Source organism: Globicephala melas, chromosome 11 (genome assembly GCF_963455315.2).
Source record: "Globicephala melas chromosome 11, mGloMel1.2, whole genome shotgun sequence".
Taxonomy (NCBI): domain Eukaryota; kingdom Metazoa; phylum Chordata; class Mammalia; order Artiodactyla; family Delphinidae; genus Globicephala; species Globicephala melas.
Window position 1 is genome coordinate 1,076,068 of NC_083324.2, and position 15,915 is coordinate 1,091,982.

Sequence of the window (15,915 nt, forward strand, 5' to 3'; positions counted from 1 at the left end):
TGGTGGCGGGGGCCAGGGAGTGGGTAGCTCCACACAGGGTGGTGGGAAGGCTCCACAGAGAGGCTGGCGTGTGGCCACGGGCCCAGGGCCTGCAGGCTTGGGAGGGCCGTGGCCGCCTCTGCGTGAGATGGGACCACGAGAGTTGGAGTGGGAAGGGCCACCGCCTGACTCGTTGAACACCCGCTCTGGTCGCTATGTGGGAAAAGACCAATGGGACACAAGTCGGAAGATGGGGCACCCGGAGGAGGCTGCTGTGGCCACCAGCAGGAAGGGACAGTGACTGCCCTGGGGCCAGTGGGGCCAGAGGGAGATGGTCTGCCTGGACAGACAGGCAGCCGACAGCCTCTGCTTCTGGGTCAGGCGCAGGGGCGACGGAGGGAGGGGTGCAGGCACCCGCCCGAGCTGGGGTCTCCTGCGCTCAGGTGGGCGAGGCAGAGGTGCAGCCACGGGGGAGGAGATCAGAACTTATTTCTAAATTGTCAGAAGTTACGTGGGACTGTGGAGGAGGGTCAGCCGTGGAGCCCAGAACTGGGGCGGCCCGGCCTCTGGTGGCAGCGGTGGCCGCGTCTGTACGAGAAAGCTGGCGTGCAGTCCGCTCCGCAAGAGGGACAGTCAGGTCCGCATACTGGGGTGTATCAGGGGACCGGCCCAGACCCCCAGTGCAGCCTCGCAAAGGGCCGCTGGTCTCTCCGCAAGGGACGTTGCAGTCAGATCACAGACAGGCAGACGACACCATCAGAAAACATGTGTTTATTAGGGTTAGCTGTGGCAGACGTTGGTGCGTTAAGAGTTCTAATACACGGGTCCCCACTAACAGCGTACGTGTAGGAAGGTGGCTGAGCGGCAGCAATGACAATAACCAGTAAATTGCTTATGATCCTAACAGGCTGATGCCAGCAGTTGGTGAAGGAAAGAGCAGGAGGGTGGGGCCCTGCAGGGAGTTTCCAGAGCCCCCAAAAGCCAAGGGGAAGCTGGGGTCACCACTCCCCATCCCAGCAAAGTAATGGGCCCTGGCGGGCTTGGGACCTCCAGTGGCTGCAGGTGGCATCTTTTCCTAGAGACTTTCTCAGGCGTGAAACCACTTCGTGTGGCCCAGCGTGGCCTCTGAGTTACAGGGCGGCACCGAGTTCACAGGCGTGCTTGGGCCCAGCGTCCCGAGTAATATGTCCGTCCTCCCAGGCGTGGTTTGGATAGGCTGCACGTCCAGGGCCCCTCTGTGGCCTCTGTCCTCCTGTCACCTCGAGCCCAGGCCGTGTGTGACCTCGCTTCCTTTCCAAGCCCAGCTCCCCTGCACCACGGCGATGGCATGGCGCTGGTGCTCCAGGTATGGGCACGGAGCCGCCAACATGGAGGGTGACCCCAGTTCAAGACTTGCTCGGTGCAGCAAGGACGGGAGGGTGCTCCCTGGGGGCCCTCCAGACGCTGCTACCTGCACCCCTGACTCAGCAGGTGGACGTACCCTGTGTCCCCTCCCAGATGAGGAAACAGTCCTGGTTTCAAAGAACTTTTTTCTTTTAAATATGGGCGATTCTTTAACCAGATCTGTAAAGGTGACTGAATATGCCTCTGTAAGAGCTTTCAGATAAATAAATTCATGCATCGAAAGCTTACTGGTCAACCCACGGGCCTGGTATTTACTCTGGGATGTGGCCTTGCCACGGCGTGCTTCTGGGAGGTGGGGGTGGGCTGTGGCCTGCAGGCGGGACGGCTGGGCGCCTGGGGTTTGTGGGTGGAGTTTCTGCCGGTCCTTAGCCCGAGAGCAGGAACTTCCTCACGGCTGCCCAGCTGGGCAGGTGGGGCCGACCTCTCTGCATTTTCTACATGTTTTTCTCCTCTGAAGAGAAGCCAGAGGAGTAAGACGTGGCGATGAAGCCGCTCTCTGTGGGGACCCAGGCGCCGTCCCCCGGGGCTGGGTGCCTGGGCGCCTCTCCCTCCCGAGGGGCAGGGGCAGCAAGACATGCACCAAGGCCCCCCCCAGGCCCCCCCCGGCTGACGGTCGCTGGGGTGAGCCGCTCGGGGGCCCTCGGAGGTGGACCGAGCAGCAGACCTGGAAGAGCACGGCACACGTGGGGCATCAGCTCCCAGCGCTGGAGGGGCAGGGGAGTGGGGAGTCCTGCCCCCAGCCTCCACGTCAGGCAGGGAAGCCTTGGGGTGGCGGGACCGCACCTCCCCCAAGGTTCCACGCCCCGGCAGCTCCATCCCCACCACGGCCACATCTGCAGGTGGGGCCTCAAGACCTGACAGCGAGTCCCATTTCAAAGTCAAAGTACCCCCCGGGTGGGTGGTGACCCCGTTTACTTCTGGCGCAATTGAGGGCCAAGGGGTGGGGGGCTGCGGGTTTGGCACCGAGAAAGGCAGCGGGGCTGCTGTGGCCTCAGGCCTGCAGCCGTGGGCAGGGCCACCGCGTGGGGAGCTTCTCCGGCCACCAGAGGTAGCTGTGCTGCCAGCACCGAGGCTCCCAGGGCGGCTGCGGCCCGGCAGGCAGGGGCTGGGACAGGCCTGTCCCGCACGGGGCTCCTAGGCCCGCCCCCCGGGGCTGCACAGGGCTGTCGGGCATCCATGCCTTCAAGGCCCCTGGTTCCCCCCCCAACACCCGGCTCTGCTTCAGAACAGACGCTATACACACGAGGCACTCCATCTCCAACACAACCATCCTCTGAGCCCCAGGTAACACTAGTCAGCGACGAACAGCCGCCCTGACGTGCCCCGCGGAGGGAAGGGGGCGAGGGGGCCTCTTCTGGGCCAAGCCCCACCTGCCCCACAGCCCACCCCGGGCTCCCGGCGGACAAGGAGCTGACGCGGGTCACGGGTGGACACGTGCCGAGGAAGTGCAGGCATGTGCTGGGCCGCGGCGGCGCCAGTCTGCCGGGGAAGTGGACGCCGCCCCGCATCCGGCGGCCAGAGGGGGCCCAGCCGAGGCAGTGAGGGCGGGGCGCGGGGTGGCGGGAGGGGACCCCTCCAGTTATTGCAGCGGGGGTCCTGGGACCCTGCGGAGCGGGAGAGGCGGGGCAGGGCTCTGCGGCCTAAGGCCTTCCAGCACATTCTCTGGGAAGTGCCGTGACCTCCTATTTTTGCATAAAGTGTCCACCACTTAAGGCAGATCCAGTGGCGGACGGCCTGATGTGCGACAAGACTGTCTTTTTTCTTTTTTTTTTAGTAAATTGCGCTAGGGATTCCTCCAATTTGTGATTTTTGTTTGTTTGTTGGCAAGCCACATCTAAGAAGCCAGCTCCTGCCCTTCCTCTGCCTGCTTCCCCGACTGTGGCCCGACGGCTGGCCAGGGCACTCAGGGCGGGGACCCCGTTCCTGCCGCCGCTGTCCTTTGAGAGACCCACGTGTTTATCTCACGGAAGACGGAGCTGGTCACTTCAGGAAGCTCTTTGTGGAGGATGTGGTAGGCACCTTCGTAAATCTGCAATTAGGAAAGACAGGAAGTCACGGCTACTGCGAGTGACGTGTGGGCAAGGCGGCCGGGCAGCGGATGGAGAGGACCCCCTCTCCACGCACCCACGCCTGGTCAGCAGGTGGTGCTGCAAACAGCTGGCAAGGTCCCAACATGTTCATCAGATCCTTTCTTGAACCACTGTCCCCTCTCCACGCCACTCCCCCTCCAGCCTTGCCCCACCTGCGCCTCCTCTTCTCCCCGTGGGACCCCAGCCTGACCCGGCTGACCCTCACTCCTACCCGCCCACGGCGGTGGTCCTGACACCAGCCCCACGGCCCTCACATGGCGGTGGCCGGGGATCACTTGCACTCTCGTAGGACTTGGCTTCTCGGCATCATTCAAAAGCTGGCCAGGGGAACCTTCTAGAAACACCTTCCTCCGTGGTTCCCACAGCTCTCGACCCTCCTGGTCTTGTTCCCGCCGCCCTCCTGAGCTGCAGGCTGGTGCGGCCGAGGCGGGGTCGGGCCTCTTTCCCCCTCTCCCCAGGAGCCCCGTCCAGGCCCCTGGCTGTAAAACCACCCGTGTGCTGATGACTCAGAATCTCTATCTCCAGCCAGACCTCCCCTGAACTCTCCATGTGTATAACCACCTGCCTACTTGCCGTTTCAGCGATTTCTAACGGCTATCTCCAAGTTTGTTTGTTTTTTTCTTTAAACTGTAGTACACATCATATAACATGAGATTTACCATCTTAACCACCTCTGAGTGTGCGGCTCAGTGGTGTTAAGCATCTCTGCACGCGGTGCCGTATTCTCATCCTCCACAACTGAACCCTGTCCCCGTTACAGCGCCCTCCTCCCAGCCCTTGGAAACTCCACCCGACTTTCTTTTCTTTTCTTTTTTCGGCTGCGCCACTCGGCTTGCGAGATCTTAGTTCCCTGCCCAGGGCCCCAGCAGTGAAAGTGCGGAGCCCTAACCATTGGACCGCCAGGGAAGTCCCTGTACTTTCTGTTTCTATGAGCTTTGACTACTTTGCATATGTCATGTGCGTGGAATCACGCACTATTTGACCTTCTGTGACCGGCTCATTTCGCTGAGCACAGCCTCCTCCAGGCTCATCTGCGTCAGAACTTCCCCCTTTTCAAGGTTGGAAAACACCCCTTTGCCTGGACGGACCACCTCCCCTCAGTGGGCACCAGGGCTGCATCCACCTCTTGGCCGCCGTGAACATGGGGTGGAAATATCTCTTCGAGACCCTGATTTCAATGCTTTTTCTGAATTTCAACTCTCTCTCGGGTGTGCCAGCGTGGGACTTGCGGCTGGGACCGTCTCCTGCCGTGATGGGAGCGGCGTTCCTTCCCCTCCTTCCTCCTGCTGTTCGTCCGGGCCTCCCTCTGGCAGGGGTGTTGGGCCAGGGGCTGCCACTCTTAGCCGCGACGGAGGGGCGCTGCACAGTGCAGACACGTGAGAGCCTTTGTAGCACAGCGCGCTGGGGCAAGCGGTGCAGGGGGCTCGGGGCAGAGAGCTGAGTGCCAGTCCCGGCACCCATGCAGCAGGTGTGGCACCTGCGGGGAGCTGCCGCGTTCCCTATAACCTAGCGGGAGGTGGCCCTCGACCGGGCCGTCCACTCGGCCGTGCCCAAGCTGGGGCAGCACTGTCCAGGGACACGTCTGTTCGCGCGTGTGCCCTGGGGTGGCGGTCTGCCCAGCCGACCACGCAGAGCCACCTTCAGGCTCCGCTGCCACGTGGCAGGGACACAGCCGGTGCACCTGCTCTCTCCCCATCCTCCAGCCAGGGGTCTTCCCGGTTCAGCCAGACACCCGGGAACTGCTCCACGTGGAACAGCATTTTCCATCCTGCTGTGCGTGACACGCCTAACGCCCTCTGAGGAGGACGACCTTTTCTGCCCAGAGGCCAGGTGCGGACGTGCCTCCCCGGGGGCCAGGCCAGCCCTAAACCAAGGGTTCGGGCAGGTGCCCTAGAGGGACGTCACTCTCCCCGCCCCGGGGACGTGGAGCAGCTGCTCACCTTGAGCGTCTTGTCCTGGCTCTTGGCAGACTCCATGAGCAGGTAGGCGCCCCTGCTGTCGCACAGGCGGTCAGCAGAGCCCTGCAGCAGCAGGAAGGGCAGGGTCAGCTTGGGCAGCGCCCGCTCCACCCTCGACACGGCGTTGAGCAGCTGGGTGCCGAAGCACACCTTCAGGCCCGCGCGGCAGATGAGGGGGTCCGTGTTGTAGATGTCCACCTGCGGGAGGAGAGAGACAGGGCCCGTCAGGCCCTCGCGGTCCCTCCTGCTCTGGCTCTGAAGAGCCGACCCCGGCGGCAGGCCTGGGGTGGGGACCCCCGGTCAGTCCGGCCGCGCTGCCCCTGCTTCCAGCCTGCTCTGTGACCCCCCCCCCACCGCCATCCACGCCTGTGCCCTGGGACGGTTTCAGTATCAAGCTGTGGGTTTTCTTCACGTGAGCGACATCGTACGTTCGCTTTGATGAGTTCACACAGGAACAGCTCAGAAGATGTTTCGGTGTCAGTCTGAGTGGATTCTGTTTTCTCTAAGTCTGTCTGTCCTGACACAGTGTCCCCTGGTTGAAGAGGGTGAGGGGCACCCACGACTGCCGGGTCACAGGGCTGTGTGTGCGGGAACGAGGCCAGGGAAAGGCTTGGGCAGGACACCCCCGCGGGCTGCAGGACGTGGCTCCAGCAGGCGGCCTGCCAGCCTGGGAGGCAGGTCTGCTGTCCCCCTGCGCCTGTGGACGTGCGCAGCGGCCGGGCCCGCCCTCCTCAGCCGTCAGCCTGCCGGGACCTCCTCTGACACTGGCCTCACCTGCGGCTGAGGATCTGACCATGCCCTTTGCGGGGCTACCCGGGCCCCGTCCTTGACTTTCTGGCTTCACTCCTCTTGCCCCAAGGGGACAGTGAGTGGCCTGCTTGCCGTGAGCTGAGACGGGACACATGCCCACAGAACTCTCCGGACCAGGTCGGGGCCGTGACCCCTCTTCCCTCACCTCTCTTTTCAAGAGCTGTGTGGTGTCAGGAGGGGTGAGGGAACAGAGGGTCAGCTGCCCGCGAGGAGGCTTGAGTGTCCACTGTGTCTCCATCTGACTCTCGGGCGGGGGCCGCGTCTCCCTGTGACAACTCCCTGCAGGGCCTCATCCAGGGTCCCAGATCCACTTGGAGAGGGACAGGCTGTCCCAGGTCCCCCCACCACCCTGATTCTTCCGGAGCAGGCGAGCCAGACCACTTGGGAAAAGCCACACGAGATGAATGAGCCCCTTACTGCAGCGGAGACGGCGGGCCTCCCGCGGGGCCGGGCCACCAGTCTGGGGGCCGAGAACACGGGAGCAGCAGGGGCTCCTTCAGGGTCTGCAAGGAGGGCTGCTCGGGAAGGGGTGGCGGGGCCAGAGAGCCCTGGCTGCCGGGTGTCCCGGTGAACGAACGCCCAGGGCCAGGGCCCACGAGGTCACCTCCTTCCTGAGCGGCCTGGCGCCTGCCCTGCTGACGGCCATGAAGCCCCGCAGGGAGTCGGCTCCGGGTTCACCCGCTCTGACGGCACAGGTGGCTTCCCGGCACAGGTGGCTTCCCACTCTTGGCTCTCTTCCCACGACTGGAGCACGTAGGCGCTGTGTACACAATGGTCCATTCTAGACCTGGGAGGAGCCGCCAGCTGTGTCGGGGAAAGGGCAGGCCCCTGTGCCAGCCACCACCGCATGGGGCGGGGGGGGGGGGGGGGGGGGGCAGAGGGGCGGCCGGGAAGGCAGGGCAGGGACCGCCTCCTCTCAGGGAAACAGGCTCAGAAGCCCAAACCCTCCCCTAAGGTAACCAGCCCCGCCCAACCCCAGGGCCTTTGCCTTCTGAGGGCTTAAGACCTAAATCCACCAAAAGTTCTCCTAGTGGGGGAGGGTCGTGTCCTGTCCCCCAGGCAGGAGACAGACAGCGTTCTCCCTCCCAGCCCAAGCCAGGCCCGGAGCACCGGTCAACAGCCTGAGCCCATTCAAAACCAAAGACCGAACAGTCGGTGCCCGAAGATCACTTACTGTGGGATTCCGTCTCCACGACATTCTTAAAAAGACAAATCGGGGGCTTCCCTGGTGGCGCAGTGGTTAAGAATCCGCCTGCCAGTGCAGGGGACACGGGTTCGAGCCCTGGTCTGGGAGGATCCCACGTGCCGCGGAGCAACCAACCCCGCTCGCCACAACTACTGAGCCTGCGCTCTAGAGCCCTCGAGCCACAACTACTGAGCCTGTGTGCCACAACTACTGAAGCCCGCGAGCCTAGAGCCCATACTGTGCAACAAGAGAAGCCACTGCAATGAGAAGCCCGCGCACCGCAACAAAGAGTAGCCCCCACTTGCCACAACTAGAGAAAGCCCGCGCGCAGCAACAAAGACCCAACACAGCCAAAAATAAATAAATAAATTTATATTTTAAAAAAAGGACAGGGCTTCCCTGGTGGCGCAGTGGTTGGGAGTCCGCCTGCCAACGCAGGGGACACGGGTTCGTGCCCCGGTCCAGGAAGATCCCACATGCCGCGGAGCGGCTGGGCCCGTGAGCCATGGCCACTGAGCCTGCGCGTCCGGAGCCTGTTGCTCTGCAACGGGAGAGGCCACAACAGTGAAAGGCCCACGTATCGCAAAAAAAATAAATAAATAAAAGGACAAATCAGAGAAATGTAGACCAGACGAGTGGTGGTCAGGCTTGAGGGCGTGGGGCTACAAAATGGCAACATGGGGTCTTTGTGGGGACGGCCTGACTCACCCCCGAGGGTATCCTGGTCGCCATAACCCTGTGGTTTTCCAAGATGTCAGCTCTGGGGCAAACTGGGCAAGGCACACAGCTCCTCTGAGTTATTTCTCACAACTGCACGTGAATCAGAGGTCTCAAAGCACAAGTATAGTTAAAGGCACAACAAGGACTCGGTCTTTGGCAATCTCTCTTGCCCCCCCGCCCCCCATTTCTGGAGCACAGCTGCGAAGACACCAACTGGAGGCTGTGGACCCGGGTCCAAGCCAGGGCACCTTTGCTCCAGGTGACCAACCTCTGGAGGTGTGTCCACCAGCTGAGACGTGACGTCTTTTCTCTTGGGGGGAAACCCTGTGAGGAAGACCACCCAGCCCTGACGTTTCCCAGCTGTGTGACATGGGCAAGGCTCTTCTCTCTGGGATGCAGTTTGCTGATCTGTGAAATGGGGGTGACGGTGGTCACGCCCCGGAGGATGCCGGGCGTCTGGATGGGATGTGCACCCTGGGGCCCAGGCTGGGTCTGCCCCACAGTGAGGCTAATGCCATGCGGCTGCCTGACCCCAGCGCGGGGCAGCGAGGTGCAGCGTCACTCCTCGGCCTGGGTTTCCCATCGAGGAAGGGTCCTCTTCCGAGCCCCAGCCTCTTCTGGCACCTTCCCTGTCGGGGGGTCTGAGGGCTCTCAGCAAGGTTGACTTGACAGCTGGGAACAAGCCAACTGGGGCGCCTGCCTTTTTTTTTTTTTTTTTTTTTTTGTGGTACGCGGGCCTCTCACTGTTGTGGCCTCTCCCGGCATGGAGCACAGGCTCCGGACGCAGGCTCAGCGGCCATGGCTCACGGGCCCAGGAAACCACTGCGCCACCAGGGAAGCCTGGGCCTGCCTTTTGAAAAAGCTTTGCCCTGAAGCACAGGAAGCAACCCACAGTTGGGAGCGTTCTTAAACTTCTGGTTGAGCAAAATCCAGGAATCACCCCCCACCCCCACCCAGTCAGATCTCTTGACCTCTTTTTTGAAAAGCTGTTCTGGGATAGACTCAAAATTAGATTAATTGGAACAGTATTAGAAATAACTAGCCCTGAGCCCTCACCTCTGTGCCAGGTGCTGTGCCGAGTGCTTTACATGTACTTGCCCCTCAAGTCTCTGCAGGACCCCTACGCAGGGGCTGTCATCATTATCCATTTTACACATGAGGAGACTGAGGCTCAGAAACGCTGGGTGACTCACCCAACGTCACACAGCAAGTAAGGGACAGAGCCAGGATGAGAACGAGGCAGGCGGGCCCCACCATCAGCATTCCCAACCTCTCACCACGCTGCGCTACGTGTTTAGACAGGAGGAGGTCAAGGTGAGTCCTGTGGGCTCAAGCGGCCAGGGGGCGTGGAGTTGCAGGGAACCAGCACGCCCCAGGAGAGAAACGGGTGCGTCCCTGGTGAGGACTGTAGCGTGCTGCCACCCTCACGGACTGCCACGGGGTTGGGGGGGGGCCTCTGAGCACAGGTGAGTGTCCTGCCCACGTGATTTCACACTTCCCAGAGAGGCCCAGCCCAGCAGGCCCAACCTCCTGCGTTCCCTCCCAGGCACCTACAGACATGTCTGCAGCTGGTCTTCCGACTCTCCTTCCAGCCCATCCCCTCCCTCTGCCTACGGAAACCTCATCTTCCACCTGCTTCAGGGCCACCTGGGATTCCCATCTCCTTCCTCCGCTGTTTCCATCTCTCTTAATCCACCCATTTTCACCCCAGGGAAATCAGATAGCCTTCCCCGGCACACTGGAGAGAGCAGGGCAACTCTACCCAAGTGTTCTCTGGAGCCAGAAACCTGTGGGAACCCGAAGATGAACTGGCAGGTCTTTGCAGAGGCCATGTCTTCGCCCCCGCCTTGGTCGTGAAGGGCAGGACTGCTGCAGAGGGAGCTGGACAAGAGAAAACCTCTCCTAGGCCTCGCCTCTGGACTTTTTGTTGGCAAGCTCAAGTTTCCCCCTGCCCCGCCTCTTTGTCCGCTGTTAACAGACCCACGATGTGACCCTGAACACAGGGCCGGGTCCGAAGCGCGAGTGACACAGTGTCTGTTGGCCGGACGTGCCGCCTGCAGGGTGGGGAGGGGACATAAGGGTCCTGCCTGATTCCACAGAGTCTCCCCAGCACGGCCGACTGAAGCAAGCCCTGTTTACCGAGGCCCAAGTTCCCGCTATGACCCCAACCCCGGAGCAGGCGCCCCGCCCTGGGGGACTGAAATTCCTGAGCCGGACCAGAGGAGAGCCACCAGAAGTAAGGACCTGCAGTTCCACTTTGGACAGAAAGAGGACTAATGGGGATTAGCCTACATGTACACACTGCCACAGACCAAGGGCGTGTGAACTACCAAACATCTTTTCCCGAGAAGTGCTTTCTGCTACTAAAGCTTGAACTCCTGTTCACCCTTGTACCTGCTTTTCGAGCCCTGAGGTGGGCCGGCAGGTCAGGCCCTGGGCAGGTGGGTGCAAGCGGTTTGCACAAACCCGCCACAGGGCACTGGAACCAGAAGTGATGCAGAGGGTCACCTTGCTTGTGCCTTGGGAGTGGTGGTCCCTGCAGTGTGACCCTGGAACCAGACACAGGTCCTGAGTGGTCACCGAGGGAAGGGAAAAAGCAGACCCACGTTCTGCACCCAATCACACGGGCCACGGCCACCTTTTCACAGGCCCAGGGATGGAATAAATAATAAGAGAAACAAGAAAGAATCACTGGGGTCTTGCAGGACCATGTTCACAACTGCTGGTCACAAAACAGCAAGATCGCGTGGTCTCATGTCTTGGAATCAAATGTTGGTCACAACTGAGGAAATCAGAACATGGACCAGATGGTGAGAGGTAATGAAAGGAATGATGACAGGGAATTACTGTTACTTTCCCAAAGTGTGATGACAGAATGGCTTGTGCGTGAATGTCCTTATTCTGGGTCCTTCCTCTCGGGCAGCACATGCTGAAGTACGACCACAGGGTCTGCAACTTACTTCCTTTCAAAAGTTTCAGGGGACTTCCCTGGCGGTCCAGTGGGTAAGACTCCGCGGTCCCGATGCAGGGGGCCTGGGTTCAATCCCCGGTCGGGGAACTAGATCCCGCATGCATGCCTCAACAAAGAATTCACACGCCACAACTAAGAAGCCTGCATGCCGCAACGAAGATCCCTCGTACTGCCACTAAGACCCGGCGAAGCCAAAATCGATAAACAAACAAACATAAAAAAAAAGTTTTAGCCAAAACAATGCCTCTACTTTATGGCATTGGATTTGGCAATAATTTCTTGAATATGACACCAAAAGCACAGGCAACAAAAGAAAAAACTAGATAAACTGGACTACCTTAAAATGAAAACCTTCTGTTCATCAAAGAACACTATCACAGAATGGGAGAAAACATTCACAAACAATGTACCTGGATAAGGGGTTATTATCCAGACTATATAAAGAACTCCTACAACTCAACAACAGCAAACCTGATTAAAAAATGGACAAAGTACTTGAACAGACATTTCTCCAAAGAAGACATATCAATACACATGGCCAATAAAGCATGTGAAAAGATGCTCAATATCACCAATCATTAGGGAAATGCATATCAAAACGACCTGGCAACCCCTCTTCTAAGTATAAACCCAAAAGCATCGAAAGCAGGGTTTTGAAGATGCTTGCGCACCCATGTTCACGGCAGTGTTATTCACGAGAGCCAGGAAGCGGAAGCAACCCAGTGTCCACTGAGGATGAATAAATTAACAAAACATGGTCTATACAGACCATGGAATATTGTTCAGCCTTAAAAAGGAAGGAGATTCTGACACCTGCTACCACACGGATGAACCCTGAGGACATTATGCTCAGTGACATAAGCTGGTCATGAAAGGACAAACACTGAGGTCCCTCGAGGAGTCAGATTCACGGGGGGGAGGGGCTGGGGGGGCTGGGGAGCTGGTGTTCAGTGGGGAAGAGTTTCAGTTTGGGAAGATGAGAAAGTTCTGAAGATGACGGTGGTGACGGATGAACAATGTGAATGTATTTAACCCCACTGAACTGTACACTTAAAACTGGTCAAGATGGCCAATTTTATATTCTGTATATTTTAGCACAATAAATCTTAAAGTATTTAAAATATACGTCCACATTGATATTCCATATTTAAGCATAGATAAAGGAAGCATGGCAGAGTACTTCCAACTGGTGAATTATGGGGAGGAGTATACAGGTGTATGCTATACTACGATGTCCACTTTTCTGTAGATTTGAAATTTTCCACAATTAAAATTGGAGGGAAAGCTCCAGTTTGAATTACGGAAATTAACCTCTCCTCTCCCCGCAGCCTTGGCTTTCATGTCATTTTTATCCCCTTGTCGGGAGGAGCCACGCATCCCCTGGGCAGGTTTGGGGCAGGAGACCCCCGTGGTCAGACTCATATCGGGGCTCGTATCGGCCTTGGCCAGTATCCCAAGCCTTGGCAAGTCAGTGGCGTCCTATCCGCACGTAAATGGGCCTCCAACCCTCACCTCCCGGCCTGCTGCGAGGTCACCGGTGGTACCTCTGAGACTGTGGTGGGTGAGCCCTGCCCGGCCTGCAGCTGCCCCTCACCTCCCGGCCTGCTGCGAGGTCACCGGTGGTACCACTGAGACTGTGGTGGGTGAGCCCTGCCCGGCCTGCAGCTGCCCCTCATCTCCCGGCCTGCTGCGAGGTCACCGGTGGTACCACTGAGACTGTGGTGGGTGAGCCCTGCCCGGCCTGCTGCGAGGTCACCGGTGGTACCACTGAGACTGTGGTGGGTGAGCCCTGCCCGGCCTGCAGCTGCCCCTCACCTCCCAGCCTGCTGCGAGGTCACCGGTGGTACCACTGAGACTGTGGTGGGTGAGCCCTGCCCGGCCTGCAGCTGCCCCTCATCTCCCGGCCTGCTGCGAGGTCACCGGTGGTACCACTGAGACTGTGGTGGGTGAGCCCTGCCCGGCCTGCTGCGAGGTCACCGGTGGTACCACTGAGACTGTGGTGGGTGAGCCCTGCCCGGCCTGCAGCTGCCCCTCACCTCCCGGCCTGCTGCGAGGTCACCGGTGGTACCTCTGAGACTGTGGTGGGTGAGCCCTGCCCGGCCTGCAGCTGCCCCTCACCTCCCGGCCTGCTGCGAGGTCACCGGTGGTACCTCTGAGACTGTGGTGGGTGAGCCCTGCCCGGCCTGCAGCTGCCCCTCACCTCCCGGCCTGCTGCGAGGTCACCGGTGGTACCACTGAGACTGTGGTGGGTGAGCCCTGCCCGGCCTGCAGCTGCCCCTCATCTCCCGGCCTGCTGCGAGGTCACCGGTGGTACCACTGAGACTGTGGTGGGTGAGCCCTGCCCGGCCTGCAGCTGCCCCTCACCTCCCGGCCTGCTGCGAGGTCACCGGTGGTACCTCTGAGACTGTGGTGGGTGAGCCCTGCCCGGACTGCAGCTGCTTTCTTGCTGGACCCGTGACGGTACCTGGGAGAGAGGCAGGGCAGGGGGTGCCTCGTTTTGTCTGGGGCCTGGCTGGCAGCTGGAACTGCCTCTGACAGGCTCTCCACAGAGGCCGTGGCTTTTCTGCTGCCATTACAGCTGCTGACCTCAGGGATCTGCCTCTCTCGAGCTCGGAGCTGTTTCTGCCAGAGTCCCGGGGGAAGGAGGGCTGGGAGGCAGGGGTACGGACCCGTATGCAGGGCGCTGGCCTGAGCTGGGCCCGCTCACGCGCTCCCCCGCCGGCCACCCCACACGGAGGCCCACGCCAAGAGATGTTCCCATGGTGCCTTTTTTTTTTTAAGACGTCGGTAAATTATCAGCTGCCCGAAATAGCCAAGTCTTCTGTGGCGACATGAGCCATGAACGACGGCGAGTCACAGAGTAAGATCAGATAAGCAAGCAGGTTATACTGGAAAGTAATAACGGCTCTCAGAGGGGCTCGTGGGGGCTGTGTCCTGGGGGCAGCGTGGGAGCCTCAGCCTATCTTTAGCCTTGGTTACGATGAGTCAAGCCTCGGCATGGCCGAGCCTTCCCAGAGCTGGCAGGAGCTTCCCAGGGCCACGGGCAGGTGGCCTCCCAGCCGTGTGGGCGGAAGACACGCAGGCAACAGGGCAACAGTGGCCTGACCCCTGAGGCAGGCACACCGCAAATACTGGGTGGGGGTCTGGAGCGGAACCCACCACAGAAATGAAAGGGAGCAGAGCTGGCCCCTTCTCAGCTCCCTGGGTGCCCGGAACTCACCATATGGCCAGCAGGCATGAATGTAAACCAGCCAGGAGACGCTTGGAGGGCGTCCCAGCACAGTTACAGAGAAGAGAGACTCGGTTCTAGAAGACAAACTACCCCAATATATAAACAGTGGACGTTCCCAGCAGAAGACCTGGACACGGGGCCAGGGGATGGGGCCTGGAAGGGAAGCAGGGTACCTGTCTGTGAGCGGTCGGAGGGTCATCGATGGTGTGCAGGGGGCGTCAGGAGCTCCTCAGCACTTCCCCCTCACACCTCCCCCTCCGGCGGCCTTGGCCGGAGAACTATTTAGAACATTCAAGGCTTTTCAGAGTGGGAGGGATTCATCACATTCCAAAAAACCCGTGGTTGAGGGTGGAATGATTACCATGTCAGTACAGTAGGCCAGTGTGCTGACTGGGGGCTCTAACTGTGCACACAGACACAACAAAGGCCGAGCAGCCACTTGCTTGTCCCCAGGATTCCAGGAGCACTTCAGAGCTAAGGCTCGGACATGAGGACCTAGGCTCAAATCCTCACTTAGTAGCTGTGTGTCCCTGGACAAGTGACTTGCCCTCTCTGGGCCTAAGTTTCCACAAACATCAAATGTTAAGACTGACCTCCCGGAGCTGTGGAGGGGAGACGGAGGGCCGCGACGCGGTGCACTGGGTGGTGCTGAGCCAACGCCAGGCATGTCTGCCTTTACTCCTACATGCCAGGAGCCTGTGCGTCTGAGGGCTCGCTTCTGTGAAGTGAGGGTGTCATGCTGGCAGTCCTGGCTGCCACATCAAGCCCCAAACAAACGTCCTGCTTCCCCAGAGACACAGCCGACCTCCGAATCCCCCCGGGAGCCCGCCAGGCCCCCCGCACCCCAGCCTGCAGCCCCTTCCCCCAGGTCCCACTTCAGTGAGCTTGTGAAGCAAATGGTTCCTTTCCTCCTGAGGCTTTTAAAAAGCTGCAGGCCTCCAGGGGAAATGTCTCGGCTAAAGTGGGCCTTAAGACACCCGGTGCTGGATCTGGGAGGTGCCTCTTCTGAACACATTTTCCCCCTCGGCACTGCTATTTTTAACGCTCAGCAGAATGTTGAAAGGGCGACTCAGAGAGAAGGCAGGAGAGGGGCTCGTTCTCCATGCCAAGGACTGGAAGCTCCTGCTTCCTATTTATTCCAGCCCGAGTCCACCCTCCGAGTCTTCCCAGCAGGGGAATTTATGAGTGCTTCTGAAGAGTCATCCCGCTTACCCGACCCGGCAGAAACCTGATACAGGCTGGTGTGCCACCACGGACGGGGGCGGGGATGAGCGCACAAGGGGAGGCTGCATGCTGGGTATTCGCCCAGACTCTGCTGTTTTCATAAGGCCTTCAGTGAAATTGCCATTATTTCAGAAAGGAGATAAAAGCTCTGAAATTTGCTACTTTCAAACAATGAGGGCTCGGAATCATCTCATTACCTTTCTTTCCTTCCCTTTTGCCCACGTGGTTTCAGGTGGTGAGATAAACAATTCGGATTTGCACCTCGATGTTTCCTCTCAAAGGGAGGTCCCTCCTCCAGCCCACTGCTGTCCTAGCACAGCTGCCACACAGATCAGTGGTTT

At 59.7% G+C, this 15,915-nt stretch overlaps 1 protein-coding gene across 3 annotated transcripts in view; it reads right to left on the reverse strand.

The window, feature by feature from the left end:
* Positions 1–735: 735 nt before the first annotated feature.
* The window catches only part of MGLL (monoglyceride lipase), a 275,956-nt gene continuing 260,776 nt past the window's right edge, over positions 736–15,915 (reverse strand). For all 3 annotated transcript variants that reach the window (XM_060308749.1, XM_030849227.3, XM_030849226.3), the window contains 2 exons: positions 5,414–5,629; positions 736–3,412 (listed from right to left, as the gene is read on the reverse strand). In XM_060308749.1, coding sequence (XP_060164732.1) covers positions 3,287–3,412; positions 5,414–5,629 — 342 coding nt within the window. In that variant the 3' untranslated portion in view covers positions 736–3,286. The remainder of the gene's footprint in view (positions 3,413–5,413; positions 5,630–15,915) is intronic.